At 41.3% G+C, this 18,898-nt stretch overlaps 1 protein-coding gene across 1 annotated transcript in view; it reads left to right on the top strand.

The window, feature by feature from the left end:
- The first annotated feature begins 3,886 nt into the window (after positions 1 to 3,886).
- TRPC3 (transient receptor potential cation channel subfamily C member 3) overlaps positions 3,887 to 18,898 on the top strand; it is a 33,077-nt gene continuing 18,065 nt past the window's right edge. Inside the window, exons 1-2 of the mRNA XM_030272006.4 lie at positions 3,887 to 4,390; positions 12,671 to 13,442. Of these exons, the coding sequence (XP_030127866.1) occupies positions 4,167 to 4,390; positions 12,671 to 13,442 (996 nt within the window). The 5' untranslated portion in view covers positions 3,887 to 4,166. The remainder of the gene's footprint in view (positions 4,391 to 12,670; positions 13,443 to 18,898) is intronic.

Here is an 18,898-nt window from a genome sequence, read left to right on the forward strand (position 1 = left end):
CCCTAAATTATCTTTTTCCCCCATCACTTTTCCCAATCTTACTTAAGTGCAGTTGCTCATTTAGGTGCCTCATAGACCTGCAAGGTCTTATTGCTGTGGTAGTTTAGTCTAAGAACCTGAATATATTTCCTGCTATTTTATTATAATAAATTCTAGCTGTGCTGTTTCCATCTTTCAGGTGTTTACTTCATTCATTCAATTTAAAGAAGCTAAAAAAGAATGGGAGAGAGAAATACAGAACTCATGTTTCTGACAATATTTCAAAGAAATGTATTGCTGTGTGTTCTTAGGAGACGCTTTGTTTCAATTTAGAAAAGCTATTTCTTGATCATTCCCTTCCAGCTGAAGAACACTGCCAAGGGAAATTTTGAAATCTGAGTTGTATATATCTCATAATTTTGAGGAGGACACAAAAATTCTCCCAGACAGTAATCTATCCATATAAACAAAACCCTGTCCCACTCCAGTTCCACCCTGGCTTGATCAAGTCAGTCTGGTGAAAAGAATGAGGGATTGTAGTTTGACTGCAATTCCAAATCAAACATGAAATAGTAATGGCATTAAGCCCACGTTCTAAAAAAAAAAAAAATATATGAATAATCTAGCACCTTTGGTAATAACATACCACACCTGTTATATTTCCCTGTTAGCTGTAACTCTTTGGGGCTTTTCTGCTCCTGCTGTCCTCAGGGTAGTATTCCTTTCATTATTTCACTCCTGTCTAAGCAACTTCCAGGAAGCATTTTTCTAGATTAAAATGACATCACTTCCAAACCCTGTAAATTCTAGTCAGCATTCACAAAATGTACTGGATTGGCAGCCTTTGACTGCAAAGTCTTTGCCCAGCTGAATCTACAGCCAGCACGAGCCTGCCTGCCTTGCTCTGCCTGGTATTACAAATTTATTCATCTTTTCTCCCTCATTTTCTTCAACTTGGCTATGTTGACATCTATTTGATACTGTGATAACATGAAATATTTTTAAGAATAAGTATTTAGAACGCTGACATTAATGAAATTATAAATGTTTTCAAAAACATGAGCCATCAACAGAAATCAGTTTGTGGGACATTCAGCCCTGACCAGGATATTGTAGGTACAATTTCAGTACTCTTAGATTTCTCACTTGTTTTTGCTGTTTCAGAAGTGCAGCTTAATGCATTTTATTTGTCTGAATCTGGCACTTCAGAGCCTCAACCATACCACCAAGGCACAGCAATGATTATTAAATTCTTACTGTCAGGCAAGGCAGTGATGGCTGAAGTTTAACCATACAAGGATTCTACCATCCCTGTTCCAATGGTAACAGCCTGACACTTCTAACTGTGGTCAATTCCCTATAAACCATTTCACTGTGAGCAAGGTAATTATCCTACACATTCCAATTAGAAATATGCATTATTTCTAACACTACAACCATACATTTGAGATTTACAATGGAGTCTTTTGTTGCCATGCTGCCTGGTTTTAAGTTGGATCTCATGGAAAGAAACAAAGGGGAATATTACTCTTAATGTAAACACATATTAGGAAGTGTGTATTTCAGCTTGGTGGCTCTGTAACAGTATGGGGAGAAAGAGAAAAGGATTTGGTTAATTCTTTTTACATTACCCTTGTCCTTCAGTACTAAGATTACTCGGGGAGTTATCATCTTATCCCTTGAAATGGAGAGATGTATCATGAAGGCTTCTGCAAGAATAAGTTCCAAGTCATCCTTCCAAGGCTGAATTCCAAGGTATTATCAGTGACCTGGGTAACAAAAGAGTGGATATTACCTTTCACTATAGGAACAGGAAACCAATTATTACACAATACTCAAATGATGAAAAAACACAGCCCACAGAACACACTTCAAATTAGTGATGGAAGGTGCAATATAGAAAGCAAGAATAAAACTCCCTTAAAACTAAGAACTAATATTAAAACAATTTTCTATCTATTTCTGAAAAAAAACCAACCAAACAAAAAAACCCCAAACAACCCAAAAAACCAAACATACCTTGATATGTGAAAGCCTCACTCTGAGCATACATTTGTGAGGCAAGAACATTTCTCATTGACTTTCAGCTGTACTTTTATGTTTTATTCTCAAGGGAAATACTCAAGGCAATTGAAAGTCCATTCCTGTAGCCCCCCTGTAATAACAGAGGAATTTTCTTTATAAAAAGAACACAATATGGGCAGTACCATTTTTTCAGTCAAAGGATCCCTGCAAGAAGACAAGGTTTGATGCAGACATTGCTTCATGGCTGTGCTTTAAAATGTATAACACTGATACAGATGTATAATTAGGTTAGACACCTAGACTGTCTGAAATTAATAACTCCAAGCACTTCAGAGTTACAGTAGCAAAACAATATATTAGTTTCCTAGAGAGCAAAATTTGCTCTGCTGTGCACATAGTTTCACCGAAGGTCAAAGAGCTTTTGGATGTGATGAAAGACATAAAAAACCACTTCCCTAAACAGTTCAAGATGCAAGTTAATTAAACCAATGAAAACAAAGGCCTCTTCTTCCTTCGAAGCCATAGCTGAGAAAATTATCTCTGTAAAACTCTTGGCTGGCTTTTCCTGTGCTTCATGATGACAAACTTTGTACATCCAGAAAACAAGAAAGGCAAAACCAGAGATGGTACTGAAAACAGTGAGAGCTAAGAAGTACTTTATACTGTGACTACTTGGTGATGCTCACAAATGCGAATTTCGTCTTAGTGGTGATATGTGGATTGAAAGTCCACTTTCTCTGAAGTAATTGGAAAGCTTAAATAAAATTCAATTTCAGCAGCACCTGAATGCAGATTTGGAATGTAGTTTCATGGAAATTTATACCAATACTGCTCAAAAAAGTTTCAAGCAAGAGAAAAATGGCATCTCAGCAGCATGTAGACAAAGTAATGGTTTATTATATAAAAATTAACACATGTACTCTGTATGTACCTACCATTCTGCATGTTTTGCATACAAAAGCACACAGGCTCTACCTTGAATTTGAAGGGTTGCCCTCATATCACGAAGTAATTTTCTCTGTGAAATAATGCACCAAAAAAATATAATAATGGAATAATGGAAGAGGTAATACGTCTCTGTACAGCAGGAATCTTTATTACTGGGCTCTATAGAGCATAATTTGCACTGATTACATGCCATGGGCGTCTCAGCATCCTCCCACTGTTTTTCAGCTTGGCACCACACAGAAATAAAATAGTCAAGCCTAAGGCAGAGACATCTGGAACACTTCGGGGAACCTCGGCTCGCTCGGTAAGTCAGTCCAAAGCACCTCTTTTTTACCCGCAAATTTCAACTTCAGCTGTTTCCAGTGTGGGGCCGGATATTTTTCTCTAAATACCTGCCGAGCTTGGCGCAGGTCTGGCTGGGCTGTTGGCCGCTTTTTGGGCCGTTTTGGCCAGAATCACCTTGCTGATGGCAGACCTCCGCCTCACGGGTCCGGGCTCCCTCAGGACTCGGCGCCGGCTTGGCGGGCACCTGCCGAGGGCTCCCCTCACGCCCGGCTTGGCGGGCACCTCCTGAGGGCTCCCCTCACGCCCGGCTTGGCGGGCACCTCCTGAGGGCTCCCCTCACGCCCGGCTTGGCGGGCACCTCCTGAGGGCTCCCCTCACGCCCGGCTTGGCGGGACCAGGATTTACCTCAAGGCTGAGGGACATTTGTAGCGCGGCTGAGGGACATTTGTAGCGCTCCTGTGGAAGCGCGCCGCCCCCTCACGCCCCCATCTCCCGGGCCGTGAGGGGCGGAGGTGGGATGGGAGCGTCCCCTCCTCTCCGGAGCGCTCGCTGCGGGAGGCGGGTGCGCTCTCCGTGGTCCCGCTGCCTCCGTGACGATGCCGTCCTAGCGAGGGATGATGACAGGCAGAAGAGGAGGAGGAGGAGGAGAAGGAGGAGGGGGGCAGAGCCGCCGCCGCTGCTGGGAGCCCTGTCTCTTGCTCGCCTCCCCGGCAGTTCCCGGCTCCCGCTGCCGGGCTGCGCATCGCGCCGCCTTGCCGACGGGTTTGTGGTGAGGGGTTTGTCCTCTCCAGGTGCTCTGTCCCCCGCCGAGCAGGGCTTGTGTCTCCATCCTCCTCCTCCTCCTGCCTCCTTCCCCGCCGCACACGCTGCCGGACGAGGCCGGCCGGGAGCGGGAGCAGCGGCGGCCGCCGCCTGAGGGGACCCTGACCATGTCGAGCAAGAGCAGGAAGAGCAAGGAGCAGGGGAGAGTGACCTTCCCCCCGCAGCAGGAGGAGGAGGAGGAAGGGGCAGAGGAAGAGGAGCAGCAGCGCCGGCGCCGCGGCTGGAGAGGCGTCAATGGGGGGCCGGAGCCCCCTCCGCCGCCGCAAAGAGCTGTCAAAACCCTCCGGGAGCCCTACGGATACTACCCGCCCCCCCCTTTTGCCAGCACCATGTAAGTGGGGCCCGGGGGGGGTTGTTCGGAGGGGGCCGCCTGGCAACTTCCCCGGAGCAGGGATGCGGCTCCCGGCGAGTTTTGGGCCCCGTCCCGGCCGGCCCCGGCAGCGCGGGCGGGAGCGGCCGCTCGGCACCGAGAGCCCGAGGGCATCGCCCGGCCCGGCTGCCCTCGGCCCCCGTCCGGCCCGGCTGCCCCCGGCCCCCGTCCGGCCCGGCTGCCCTCGGCCCCCGCCCCAGCCCCCGGCTCTGCTGCTTCAGCGTCCGGCAGGCACAGGTGTGTGCCGGGGCACAGAAGAGTCCATCCCTTCCTTGTTTTCCCCCTGGAGCAAGTGCAGCTGCCGAGAAATTGATCAATTATTAGCTCGGCTAAGGTTTAGAGAACACGTTGCTAATGCATCCGCTTTATTCTTATGTGTTTTTAAAACCTGTGTTGGGATAAAACCAAATTACCCGCAGAAATCTATGACGCCTGTGCAGAAAAGCCTCAGTTCTGGAGATGTGCCTTATCCTGTTTGGATGTGTTCTTCCAAAATATCCGTTTATTTTCAAAGATGCAATCATAAACATCTATCTATTTAGATATATAAAGAGATGCTGCCCATGCAACTAGACTTACTGCCGGATAAATGCATTCAATTTTACTAGTAGGGATGTTAACTTTCTTTTCCCTGACTTGCAAAATGTAGGTTGTCCATGAATAATTCACTAATTTTTATGACAAGCTGCAGTTTAGGTAGACTTAACTCAGAGGATTGCTTGACTATTTTATATTTTCATGACAACGTTTAGTTCTTAATGAAATATTTTAATTACCAGATAGCAAACACGGAGTTTTAAGATAAGATATTCAGCATTTGTAGAAGCTTAATTAAAATCACCCCAGAGACAACTGTAAAATACAGAAATAATTAGGGCAGTGCTTAGAATGGGATAACCACAAATAAAAGTGGGGTTTACCATCGCTGTGCAGAAATTCTTCACAAATACCCGGTGACCAGCAATTTGCACTTTGAGTGAATTGGTCTTTCACATGTCTTCAGCTGTCAGAAAGTTAGCTGTGCTTGAGTTGCTTGTCTAGACTCCCATGTAGATGATGGAATGGGAGCAGAAATAGCAGTGGGAAAAGCAGCATAGCCATTTATCTTCTTTTTTGGAGGTGCCTGTCTTTATCTGCCATAAAAAGAGACTTGGACACATTATTTTTAGACAGTTGAAGCTGGCTCAGATGAATTGTAAGCTATGAGTCCTCAACTTCTGGGTCCCAAGTGTCCTTCTAGAGAGGTTGACATATTCCTGTGTTGAAGAAATGGGTACTACACCATGGGGGATCATACTGGAGTTCAGTTTACCCAGCTATAGGTGTTTGAGCCTGGAGTGAGCTCTGCCTCATGGAATTGTTTCTGGTAGATAATTCTTGATATCCTGGGAATCTGTGAGCCCAATGGACTGACAGAAGGGCTGACATGGATTGATGTAGTAGGAGTATATTGAACTGTAGGGGCATAGAGGCAAAAGACACAGAACTAGATTTTCCCTGTTATGTGACTGTGGTCATCCTTGGGTAGCAGTGGGGTTCTTCTCCTTGAGTAACATTCTGTGTTTGATGCTAGTGCCTAAAATCATAGTGCATGTAAATGAGATAAAGATGAGCATCAGCTTGCTCCTGATGTGCTCAGATTGACACATGTCAGGCTTTATCAGGCACAGAGTGAGAATCCTTGGCTATAAGAATTTGTAGTGTAAATACTCAGCACAAGTTGTAACAGGAAAGAGGCAGGAAGATGTGAAGCAGTTTGCCCAAGAAGGCAGACATCGCTGGGTTTTGCAATCTCTGAAAGCAGTAGCCTGTGCAAGGTGCCTGTCAGTGTACAGCTAGCTCCCTCCTGTGCCAAATATTGCTGAAAAAAAAAGTAATTAACCTCAGATTCCCACTAAGATTGCAGACTGGATGTAATACTTGTTTCACAGGGTACTATATGCCCCAGTGGGAAAAAGGTGAACAAAATCTGTAAATTAAATGTAGTAGGCATCAGATACCTGACTTCCTGAGTCTCTCTGAAAATCACAGCGTAGTTTTCTGGCTGGAGAGACAGAACAAAAAGAAAGGACTAAGTTTCAAAGGAGCTTTACAATTCTTTGTTGATCCAGCCCTATTAACTTGGTTCTTTCCTGGTGAGATGTTTGCCTTGTTCTGGGTCTGTATAGATACCCTCCTGCTATCAATATATAGTCCTTTTTTTCCCACAGGAATTCAGATGGTTGGTATTTTCCTTTGAGGAGTTACTGAAGGGTAATGGTCAGAAAAATTTTCCTTTGAGGAGTTATTGAAGGGTAATAGTCAGAAAAAGCTCTGCATATTTTTATGAGGCAGGAGTTTGTTCCATCCCCTAAGAGCATGTACACCTCCTCCTGATATCTCACTATAATTTTTTTTTCTATTTTTTTGGACTAAGTCTTTCCAGTTTGGAGCCAGAACTTCTGTGAAATGACACGAGGGCATTTTGGATGATGGATTATGTAGTTTCAGACCAGTGGGAGAGTATAGACCTCAGTCAGATCTTGCAGCTGGCCTGATTTATGTTCTGCTGTTCAGCTGAATTAGCCTCCCTCTTCTGGAAAGTTCAGGCAGTAGCTCACAGAAAGGAAAAGGAAGCTCTCATTTAATGCATTTTGTATTTGGTGCAGGAACTCCCAAATTTTTTGGAACATGAGCCAACATTCATGAAGGAGATGCTGGTTTTAGTGGTGAAGAAACAAATCTACCATTGGCCCATTCTGATACATGGCTGTAGCCGAGCTTGGAGAGGTGGGAAAGCTTCCTTTGGGAGAGGCAGTGAGCATGAGGGATTGCCCCTCTAGCACTGCTTGTGATCCTGCTCAGTGCCAGGAGCTGCTTCCTCACATGGAAGAGCTGTTTTTTTCTGTGAGAGTAACAAATAAAACACTTGAGATCGCTTAGTTTGAGAAATCTCAGGAGTCATTAGTTACAACGCTGCTCTTGTGTAGGTGCATATCTGAACACTTTCATAAGGCAATTATGGCTCTTTAATTTTAAAACTGGGAGCTCAGAGGTGACTTTTGGCAGAACAAGAGGCACAATCTGCATCTCCTGCTCAGCTGACACCGGTGTAGTTTCTTTTAAGCTCTGTTGGCATTATGTACTTATCAGATCTGTCTGTTGCCACTGGACTGCATTTCCTTTTCAGGGCTAGAATGGAATCAGGATCACTAATGTCCTATAGTTTAGCAGGGGGGTAAACTGCCTGTAAATTGCTGATGCCATCTTTTATTACATGTGATAGTTTAGGGAGAGTAACAGCCTGTTCTTCAGCACAAATCACTCTATGGATCTGGAAAGACCCAGGATAAAATCTCTGTTTCTTCAGCTACTCTCCTTTCCTTTAAAATTGCTTATGCCATGTGCAATGTTAAAAAGTAGACTTAGAAACAAGACTATAAATCCTTTGGATTGCTGTAGATAATGAGCTGGATAAGGAAAAGGAATTCTCAGGTCAACTCTTCATCCCACATTTCTGTTCTCCTGCAGTTCTAGATTGAACGTGAAAAAGGATAGGTAGAGTAACAGAGTAGAAACCTGTAATTGAAACAGCCCATGGCAGAAGCAGAAGGATTGTTGTGCTTTTTCCAGCCCTTTGCAGTTGCTCTGCTGCTCAAATGTCTTGCTTTGTACATTCCTTGTAAGAATAACTCTGACCAGGCAAGGATATGATGCAATGTAAGGTCATAGTAAATGTGATGTGTGCAGAAAACAGGAGACAAGTGGGCATTGATTGTTCAGTGGAAAATCTTTTTTAAAACAATTTTTTCTTTCCCATATGAAGGTTATACATTTTAGATGAAAATATGTGAGGTAAGCATACACATGTTATAATGTAGGATAGGTTTTTGTGTCTTATCTACCGGGTCTGTAATGAACCAATTAATTGTTCAGAGTTTGCTCTTTCTGAGAGCTTGTGATGCTTATCATTAGGTAAAGGTCTTGAAAGGTGATGTGCTCCTTTAGGAGCCTTGGTCTCACTCATGTAGGAGTTCTGCTGCAAAACAGAGCTGGGAATGAGTGATCCTGAAGGTTGCTGTACAATTCTTTGATGTTCTTCTTTCTTTCCAGTGAAGTTTTTGAGTTCCTCAAAACAGCTGCTTAAATGCTGCAGGCTCAGGGCCAAGTGAAATGTGTCCAGATGTGGTGGGACAGGTGTGCTTCATTCAGCTAACATGACTGATCTCCAGTTCCATCCTTCTTTAGCTCTATTAACTAATTAATACAGAATAATTGAGCATTTTTCTTACTTGGTTCTTTTGCGGGTTTTTTTGCCATGCATTCTACAGATATTTTTATGGTTTTTGTATGTGTTCTTTCTATTTGAAACTATTTGAAACAGCTGGGAAGAGGAACATCATGATTCCTATCTCTCCTTCCCTCTTTTTAAAATTAGGTTGTCAGCACCTTACAGAGAAAAGGCTGAGTATTTGAACTTTAAAGGCTTTGCAAATAGAACACAAGTAATTAATGCATACTTAGTTCTATTTTAATCATATTTTAAAGCCAGTCTAATGATGCTGAGAGACGAAACTTAAGGTTTTGCTGATTTGATTATTTCAGATGGCAAATAATAGATATAAAATATGCTGAAAATGGTCAAACACTTAAAACTAAAATCCTAACTATTTTATTCATACTTTGGGATAGCTAAAAATATTGAATATAAGAAAAGGAAAGCAGAAAATGGAATAGGAGACCTTGTACCCAATTGTTGCAGCATTACTCTGACCAGAGCTATGCTGGCTTCAAACTCTTTGAATTTTCTGAGGGATAAGTGGAAGAAAAGAGGGGAGAAGTGTGGATGAACACAGCAGCCTCGTGGCCCTGTGGTGCTGCACAAGATTTTATGCTTTTCATTTTTTTGGAGATGTCTTGGAAATATTTTAGTCATTAAAATACCAAGCACTGCGCATCTTTATTTTGAGAAGGTATTGCAGCAACATCAGATACATCATTTCTGTCACAAAGTTTACAGTTAAGGATATCTTCCTTCTTAGGAAGCAACTCTTGAAAGGACACTTTTGAAAGGATATGTGTCTGCAGAAGTCAGATGAATCACCTCAGTGATCACTCAGATAGTGGGATTTGAAAGGAAGTCAGATAAAATGAAAATAAATGTCGTATTTCAAAATATGCTGAAGAATTAAACTGAGCATATAAGAACAAATGTGTTGTGTATTTCATAAAAGATAAATGAGATTCAAAATGGAAGTTTAGAGTCTTCTTAAAGCAAGAAGTTAGCATGAGTCAATTTATTTTGTCTTTGTTACATTTTTAATACCTATAATTTGTTTTCTTTATAACATTACAGTAAACACTACATTTCTGTATCTGTGTGATTTTGTATGCAGAGGATGAGTGGAAGTGTAACAGCTAAAAAAACAATAAAATCTTGTTTAAAAAGAAACTATGAGAAGACAAGTTACCTTGTCAGATTACTTCTTATTTTGTTGGGGAATAAGATAGCAGTGCACTGTGGCTGTTCACAATGTGCACTCTGGGCTCAAGTCTTTATTTCTGAGTACTCCTAAGTGGGAAATAAGCCTGAGGTTTAAGACATTAAATCAATTCTGAGAGTTACGAATCCTCTCTGTTATGCAGCTTTTTTTATAGATATAAAGAAAGTTGTATAGAAATGAAAAAAAAAAAAGGAAAGAATGGATCACGTTGTGTTTGCCAGAGTAGTTTTGCCACATTTTCAAAAGGTAAATAGTAGTTAGCATTGTTTATACTGTGGTGCCACTCAGGCTATTTCAGGTAGTCCAGAAATGCTAGCCACAGATAACAAGGTAAAAAGATCAAATGCTTCATCCCAGGAGAGACCTGCCCTTGCTAATGAGTTTCACAGTCTCTTTGCTTGATGTGCAACTGAGCTGCCCATTTGCATTCACTGAAATGCTCAGGGCTTGGACTGGGTTTTAGGATGTTTGTAGCTGTGATAAAGTGATTAAGATTGTACTTTTTGATGTAGATAGCTGGAAGGGCAGGCCTATCCTTACAAATGGAATTAGTAATGCACAATGAAAGCTCCTAGGCTGGCAGTGCTGCGTTCTGTCATGGCAGCAGGTGTATTTTGTGCAGTGTCAACAGAGCAAAGCTCATCATTGAGAGATCACACCCACAAAAAACAACCCCCAACAGCACTTAGGAGGCTGTTTCTCTGCCTGTGGATTTGAACCTGCAGCAGTTTGGATGTTTACCTACCAAAGCTGCCCATGCAGGTGCTACTGTGTCCACTTTATACAGAGCCCTTGCATGCCCAAAGGTGCGTGTGGCATTTTTCCCTTGGTTCTGTCCTTTTTGCAGACTAACAGGGTTTGCTTAAAAAAGGCTGTTTAATATTTTGGTTTGCCCTTGGTATTCATTACATGGACTCGCATCTCTTCTAATGTACTGAGGGTAGAAGGATTAATTTCCTTTTCAGTTTTTCTGTCTGGCCTTTTACTCCTGTGTCTGAGTTTTTCAGCAAAGTAAAGAAAAAATTAATTTTCACAAAGCTTCTGTAAGATGGGAGCCAACTGTTTTTTTTCTCAAGATGAGGAACAGAGGCACATAGGACCTAAGAAACAAATTTGGAACATGAAAGATCACTTTATTTATTGTGTATACACACACACACACACACATATATATATATATATATATATATATATATATATAGTGTGTTATATGTATTCAAAGCACACACTCCATTAGGTCATATTGTTTATCAGCAACACTTGGTGTCTCCATGCCCATCAAATCATCCCAAGTGATCTCTACCCCTTGAGCTACTGGATTAACTGGTAGAAGCTGGAGGCTGCCTTCCTCACTGTTGAGCTGGACTAGAAAAAGCAAGGGAGATTGCTGACTGGTTTCATATTTATGTGCAGATGGTGGTGAAGGAAGGTTAGGGTATCCTGAGTACATTTTCAGGCCTTTGGCCTCTGCTCTGGCAGGCACAAATGCTTCTGTTCTGCCTCCAGCTGTGACAACTGTAGCCTGATCCCATCCATTCTGTTGTTTCAGACCTTGTCAGGCAGTTGTCTCTGCTGCTGTTTTCTCCAGCTAGGCCAGTGTCTGCTCCTCAGCCTCTCATCCTAGCCTCTCATCTTTTCTTTGCAATTTCTATCCAGTCTCACTGCTCTGAATGTCCCCACCCCTCTCTTCCTTCCTTGTCTTGCTAGGTTCAGCTCAGCATCCAATCTGCCTGTTCTCTCAGTACATTCACTGGTTCATAATTCCAGTTTCTGTGTTTGCCAAATTAGCTTGCTCACCCATTCTTTTCACCTATTACCCTTCTCTTTCCCCCCTCTTTCTTCTTTTATTACTGGTTTCTGTGGAGAATTCATGGGCTCCCTGGTTCTCATTTTCCTTTAAAACATCTCACTTTCCTACACCCTGGTTTGCTCTTTCTAGTGCAGCAATTACCCCAATTTTCATTCATGAACTCTTTGACTTTTCAATTTTTTTTTATTATGGCATAAGAATGTAGACACAAACCCTCTCAGCTTCTGGAACTAGTGATGTAGAAACAGGCCCAACACAATCCACAGCATTGCAGGAGTCCACTGGAGTGAGAGCTGATCCCATTCTGTAACTGGATGGCTCCTGGTGTCTGGAACCTGTGAGCAGTTTAGCTGCAGAGTCAGCTGAATGTGTATGTAGTATCGTTTTCCAAAAATCTGTAATTGGCCAAAGGGACTTGTGAGTAGAAGCTTCCAGGTTTCTAATAGTAACACGAGAAGCTGTGATCAGGCTTTGTCACATGTTGTTTGGCGAGACATCCTGAGGAAAATGTGTTTGCATCTCACTTTTATGTGATCTACAACATGGTAAGCATTAAGTATTGCCTTACTTTGGTATCATATGATGATACTGATGGTATCATCAGCTTGAATGCCTGTGATGGGTAATATTAATTACTACTGAAAGCAGTATAGTATATGAGTTTTCATTTTATATGTGGGAGGGATTTCTGAAGAGGAGCGATGTCTTAAAAGAAATGACAAATGTTGATAAATCTTGGCCATGCTAGGAGAACAGCAGTGGCCCGAGGCATTGAGCCTGTGAGTGTCTTTAGATTGCAGAGAAGCAAGAGCAATCCCAATACAGGATACTGCTTGTCAGGAAGTGGGCAAAGGATGAGGGGCAAAATAAGTTGTTGCAGCCACAGAATTGGAAGTTACAAATTACCACCAGTGAAAATGTGTTACTTTTTCCTTGTTTTCTCCGTAGGTACATTGAAGAGAGCCCATCCCTGAGGCGTATGACCATGATGAGGGAGAAGGGACGGCGACAGGCCATTCGGGGCCCGGCCTTCATGTTCAACAACAGGGGCACAAGCCTGACGGCCGAGGAGGAGCGATTCCTGGATGCTGCTGAGTATGGGAACATCCCCGTGGTGCGCAAAATGCTGGAGGAGTCAAAGACACTGAATGTCAACTGCGTTGACTACATGGGCCAAAACGCCTTGCAGCTTGCTGTGGGGAATGAACATTTGGAAGTGACAGAGCTTCTGTTAAAAAAAGAGAACTTGGCACGGATTGGAGATGCCCTGCTGCTCGCAATCAGCAAGGGTTACATTAGGATAGTGGAAGCAATTTTGAATCATCCTGGGTTTTCAGTAAATAAGCGACTGACTCTGAGCCCTTGTGAGCAGGAGCTCCAGGATGATGATTTTTATTCCTATGACGAAGACGGTACCCGCTTTTCTCCAGACATCACTCCCATAATTTTAGCCGCCCACTGCCAAAAATACGAAGTCGTGCACATGCTGTTGATGAAGGGAGCAAGGATAGAAAGGCCTCATGATTATTTCTGCAAATGTAATGACTGTACAGAGAAGCAAAAACATGATTCTTTCAGTCACTCTAGGTCAAGAATAAATGCATACAAAGGACTGGCCAGTCCGGCTTATCTGTCCCTGTCCAGTGAAGATCCAGTGCTCACTGCTCTCGAACTCAGCAATGAACTTGCCAAGTTGGCCAACATTGAAAAAGAATTCAAGGTAATGGTGTTTTTGTGTTTTTCTGTCTTTGTTATTGTTTTAAAGTTGCTGCTTCTTCATGTTGTCCTTAGATGCTGAAATGATTCCCTGTGCTTTTACTTTTTCAATTACAAATACTCTCATCTCATTGTCTCTTTTAGTCTTGATATATAAGCCTTTAGAAGGAATTTTTAATGAAATGAATGCACCTGCTGTGTTTGGAGAAAATTGGTAAAATTGGAAACTGGAAAAAGTGTGTGTTCTGATAACCTTGCAGCAGACAGAAAACAATTCTGATTGCTGCAGCACACAAGGATTGTTCTAGTTACAAATGCTGAGTAACAGAAGTGCAAAAAGCAGAAATATTTTGCTTTTCTTGGGGGCACTGCAGCACTGACCTTATTCCCTCTTCTTAATTTGTACCAATTTTGACTGATGTCTCCAAATTGTTAAGAATACCCAAAGTGGATTTTTTTTTTGACAGACCTTTCAGGAATGTCACATGTTCAAAACCAGCTGTTAGACTGCTTACAGATGTTGGTCCTCTTACCTCATTTTCAGCTCTATCTGTTTTTTTTTATTTCAATGCCCTAACTTCTTTATATATTTCAGCTTCTCCCTCAGACAATTAATGGCTTAGTTAAGTGTTGCCCAATGCTTTTTTAAATGATTTTTCTGTTCAGTTGGATACCTTGAAAAGGACCATAGCTGCCACCTTTCCTCTTGTCCCTCGTTCTCCCCCTGCAGCCAAACCCCACCAAGTATCAAACCTCAGTAGACTGCTTGTAATGCAAAGAGCTTGGCTTGGGGAATGACAGATTCCTCTCAGTGGGTAGAGATATTCACAGCATTGTGTCTTGGTGTAGCAGCAACTTTATTGGGGTTCTGCAAGGCCACTGTCGGGTGCCACTTGCTCATTTAATATCTTCAAAAATTATCTGAGAGAGACGAAAGATGCATTAACCTCTCCAAACAGCAGCAAACACTGCTTCCCCTGTGGAGTACTCAGAAGGAATACAGAACAAGTTAGAGAAAGACAGAAATTAAAAAAGTGAAATTTAACAGAAGAAGAAGAAAATTCCTGAGAAAGAATAGGTCCATATTCAGCTGAGTGAGTTAAAATAGAATTTAAAAATAAATTTTCAGTGGTGAGAAGGATTAATGTATTATAACACACACTGATGAAGTGTAAAATTCAGCTTAAACCCTTTCTCCCCTTTCTTTGCTGAAGTAACTCATTCATACCATGCTGTGTATTTTGTTACCTGGCAAATTAATTGAATATTTCCTCAATGTATTAATTTGGGGGAAAATGTCAGATTTTTCTTCTTCCTCAGAGGAAAAGCTACCCAAAAGCTAAATTAGGGCAAGATTCATTGTGTTTTTGTTAAATAAGGATGCAGATTATTAGAATTACATAGAAAAATTACAGTGGAAATATAAATTCATGGGAGACTCCCATCTCACAGGTACTAATACTATGCATACAAATTTCATCAGAAAAACAAGTAGCTTGAAATTTTGGAGGAGAAAAGGTGAATTTTTTGATTGAGCTTCTTATTTCAAACCACAGCTTAAAAAAATTATTTCAGTTTTCAAAATGGTAATTCCCTGCTATTTTGGGATGCCTAAAATCCCAAGAAAATGACTGTTTTCACAGATTTCAATATTTTTGGATAGCACTTACGTGGCTACTAACCTTGCCAGGTGTATCAGATGATTCAGTTTTGGCATCTACAGTAAAAATTGTTCCAGACTCCTTGCTGGTATGGAAATTCCAGCTTCTCATCAACATCAAAATATCCCAGTGAAGTAATTACTCTCCTCATTGACGTCACTCTTTTTTTTTTCCCCTTCTGTTTCTATCAAGCCTGATAGGAAAGATGAGTATTTCCTCCCATCTGTAACTCCCTTTTCAGTGCTTTCTTCCCTACAGATCTGTCATCTGAAAGTGTTTGGCTGATAAGTTGTGTGCTTTGTCACATCCTAGATGAGAAGGCTTCTAATCCAGCATTTGCATTCCTGCAGACTTCTGCTGCACTCTCCTCTAGGATCATCATTCCACTCAAATTCAATCTGTAGCACAGCACTGAGCAGAACTGTTTCAGGGTAGACAAAAATGGGATGGGCAAAATACTTCACCTCTCTCACAACAAAGAAATGGACAAATCTTTAATAAATCATTATTTATTCTCAGTATCTATGGAATATTAAGGTCCATTATGTTTCCTGTGCATGCTCTGCTTCCAGGATGCAGAGCACTCCTACAGAAAATACTGTTCTGGGTGATTTTCCCACAGAGAAAGAGCATAGGTTGAACCTGTTTAAAAACACCCGAGGGCCAAGTTTCCTGGTAAATGCTTGTTAAATTGAACCTAACATCCATTGCATATGCAAAGTCCAGTCTGCCTCTCTTGCTTATCATTTACACTAAGAAATCCTAATGCACAAACCAGGGTTTGTTTGCACAAGTGAATTAGAAATGTGGGAAGGTGACTTAGGCCATTCTTTCATGACAGTCAGTTCCTCAAGAAAACCTGATTAATTACAGATTTTTAGGATTTTTTCTTATTTTCCTTTTAGAAGTGTGGAGAATGGATTCAAAGAAACCACAGAGCCCTGTTTTTTCTTGGAAGATGCAAGACACCTAGCCAAAAATTGCACTGAAAATTAATAAAAATAGATGAAGAAACCGGAACCTGAAATACCATTTCATTCTACTCCTTTAATTTCCAAGCTTCCTTACTTCCATTTGTGAAATCCTTGTTTCAACCTGCTGTTTGTCCTTTTGCTCTTCATCTATTATATTTATTTCTTCTTGATGCTTTTACTCCTTTTTGATCTCTGCATCCACTTGTCTTCTTCCCATGTATTCCTCTGTTCAATTCTCTCATGGCCAGGGCAGGGAGCACAGTATTTCTCTGATTTTACTTGGTGTTCCTAGTCCTCTATGTCTCCTAATTCCAAGGATTGCCTGCAGGATTTCAGATGACATCAGGAATTTCAGTTTGGTCTCGGTCAGGAACACTACCAAATTGTAAAAACTAGAACTGTTTCTTGTCTTAATGTAAAAAGTCACCATTACCATAGTTGGAGAATTATCTTTTCCTTTCCAGTAGCACCACAAAATACTTCGCAATACCAATCTTTCCAATTTTTATGTTTTCCTGTTCTCCTATTTTTAGCAGACTATGGCCACTGCAGCTTGGCTTGGGGAGTGTCAGGGTTGGGTTACTAAAGTTAATTGATATTCACCCTCCTCACCGAGAACTTTAAAGCTGTTACTGCCCAGGAGAGGGAGGATTTCTGGCAGTCAGAACATCTGATGGAACTTGCCTTTGGAGTCACCATAGGAAGAAAAAGGACACAGTAGCTAAAAAGCCCCATGGTTATCTCTTTGTACCAGCTTTCAACTAAATACTGTCCTGTGTAAGCAAGCTCAGTTCTCTCAGCTGAAATTGCTCTGGCAAGGATCAAAAAGGTTGTAGTCCTGCTATCTATAGGATAAATCCCTGTTCCAAATTTTTCTAAAAGCTCTTACTGAACCAAGGGAAGATGTGGACGTGCATCTAAAAGCAGAATCTGTCAGTGTTCCAAATAAATTTACATAGTGTTATCTCAGCTGAACTAACAAAGAGTGTTCAAGCTTGATCTAGGTTTAGGCCCAGCTTTTGAAAGGACAGAGCCAGATTAACCATTAGTACAATTATGTGCTTTCTTTTCATATACAGTTACATGTGCAAACTCACCATATATGTGATTTCAAAGTGGTCATTTACCAGATAATAAAATAAATTTATGATTCAGTATAATGACTGTGAATTAGTTGTGCATTGCTCGTGAACTTTGGTGCTTGCAGGAGTGTGGCTCCTCTAACAAAATACAGATCTCTACATTTTGTTTGACTGCATGTGATGGCTCAGTATAAATTTCCTTTGCAGTGGTTACAAATCTTGAGTGGAATCAGCTGAGGGTTTTCTGTGCGTGTGATTCGTTCTTTGCACACAGACCAATACATTCTGTGTCAAGGCTCCAGATGAATTCACAGGGCAGTGCTTGACGTTATGAGTGAGAACAGAGCACATAAACTTGGGCAGGTTGAGATCCAGCTTTTGATGTGTGTCAGAGTCCTCTGAAACTGCTTGTGAGGCACAGCTTTGCAATTCCAGTTGTCATCAGTTGCCCTGAATGGGCTGGAGTTGCCTGCAAAACCTGGGAAATGCAGGGTGCAGGCTGATATTTTTTGATGTTACTAAGATGTTTGTGCAACTGTAAGTGTTGATCTGGTGGGTTAATTTGTATGTTCTCAGGAGTGAGCAGAGGTGATTTGGATGACTGGGGCCATAGATTAAAATTTCTGATATTCACAAAACACCCTAGAGGTAGAAGGTTGTTTGAGAATCAGGTACTGTTTGTCTGTTTAATTCTGTAAAGCAATCAGATAGACTGGGATAAATTTGATTTGCTAATACATAGGTAAATAAAGACCTGGAGAGGGAAATCTGACAAGTTTTCCTGCTATAAGATTCATAGCCAGAGTGGGATATTAAGAATGCACATACTGGTTTTCAGTTCTCACAAAAGCATTTGGGAAAAATGTAGGCTGTATTTAATCCTTAAATTTGACAGAATAAAGCCTCATCCATTATATCAGTTTATATCAGTATCTTATCTGGCAATAAGCATAATTTTTATAAGCAAATCAACGTATCTACCAATGAAGAAACATGTCATGTCTCTACTGTTGTTCTATTGCTGCTGGAAGAAATGTGGGTAACTCTTGTGGTAGGCAAACATGCAAAGCATGGAAATAACTCTTGTTATTTCCTAAGTATTAGAAATTCACTATTTCTTCTTCTATTTCTTCTTCATTAGCAAAAGAATGAGAAAACACTTTGTAATTGAGGCCTCCCCCTGCAACTGGACAGCTTGTGTTCATTCATACAAGGATAAAATTTGGGTTGTGTTACGTCATAAAGCACTTGATTAATACAAAAACGTCTAAACTAATCTTTATGACAACTTAATAAGATATCACTTTAGACTATGGGTTAGATACAAATAATAGTAAAACCAATACTTTTTTTTTCTTGGTAAACTTAAAAGTGCCTGTAAATTCAGGTAAGAAAGAATGTAGTTTCTCTTTTAGTTATGTTGTATTATTACTGAAGTCGCTGCAGGAAGTGTATCCTCCCATGCACTTAGAACAGTGGATTTGCAGCTACTTTGAACTGCTAGAGAAAAGTTGATTATCAGTCTTATTCCTGTTGAGTTAATGTTAAGCTGTGCCTGATGATTTTCATGGCTTTTGTTCAGCCACCTCCTTCAGTAAATACTTCCTTTAACTATAGTGAAATGTGTAAGCAACTCTTGGTTGAAGTTAAATGCTTAAGGAAGAGTCTTCAAGTTCTCACTGATATTTAGAAATTCTTTTGTGGGGAAAAATATAAACAACATAGGACTTGAATAAACTGAAG

The sequence above is a fragment of the Taeniopygia guttata genome, chromosome 4 (genome assembly GCF_048771995.1).
Source record: "Taeniopygia guttata chromosome 4, bTaeGut7.mat, whole genome shotgun sequence".
In the NCBI taxonomy this organism is placed as follows: Eukaryota; Metazoa; Chordata; class Aves; order Passeriformes; family Estrildidae; genus Taeniopygia; species Taeniopygia guttata.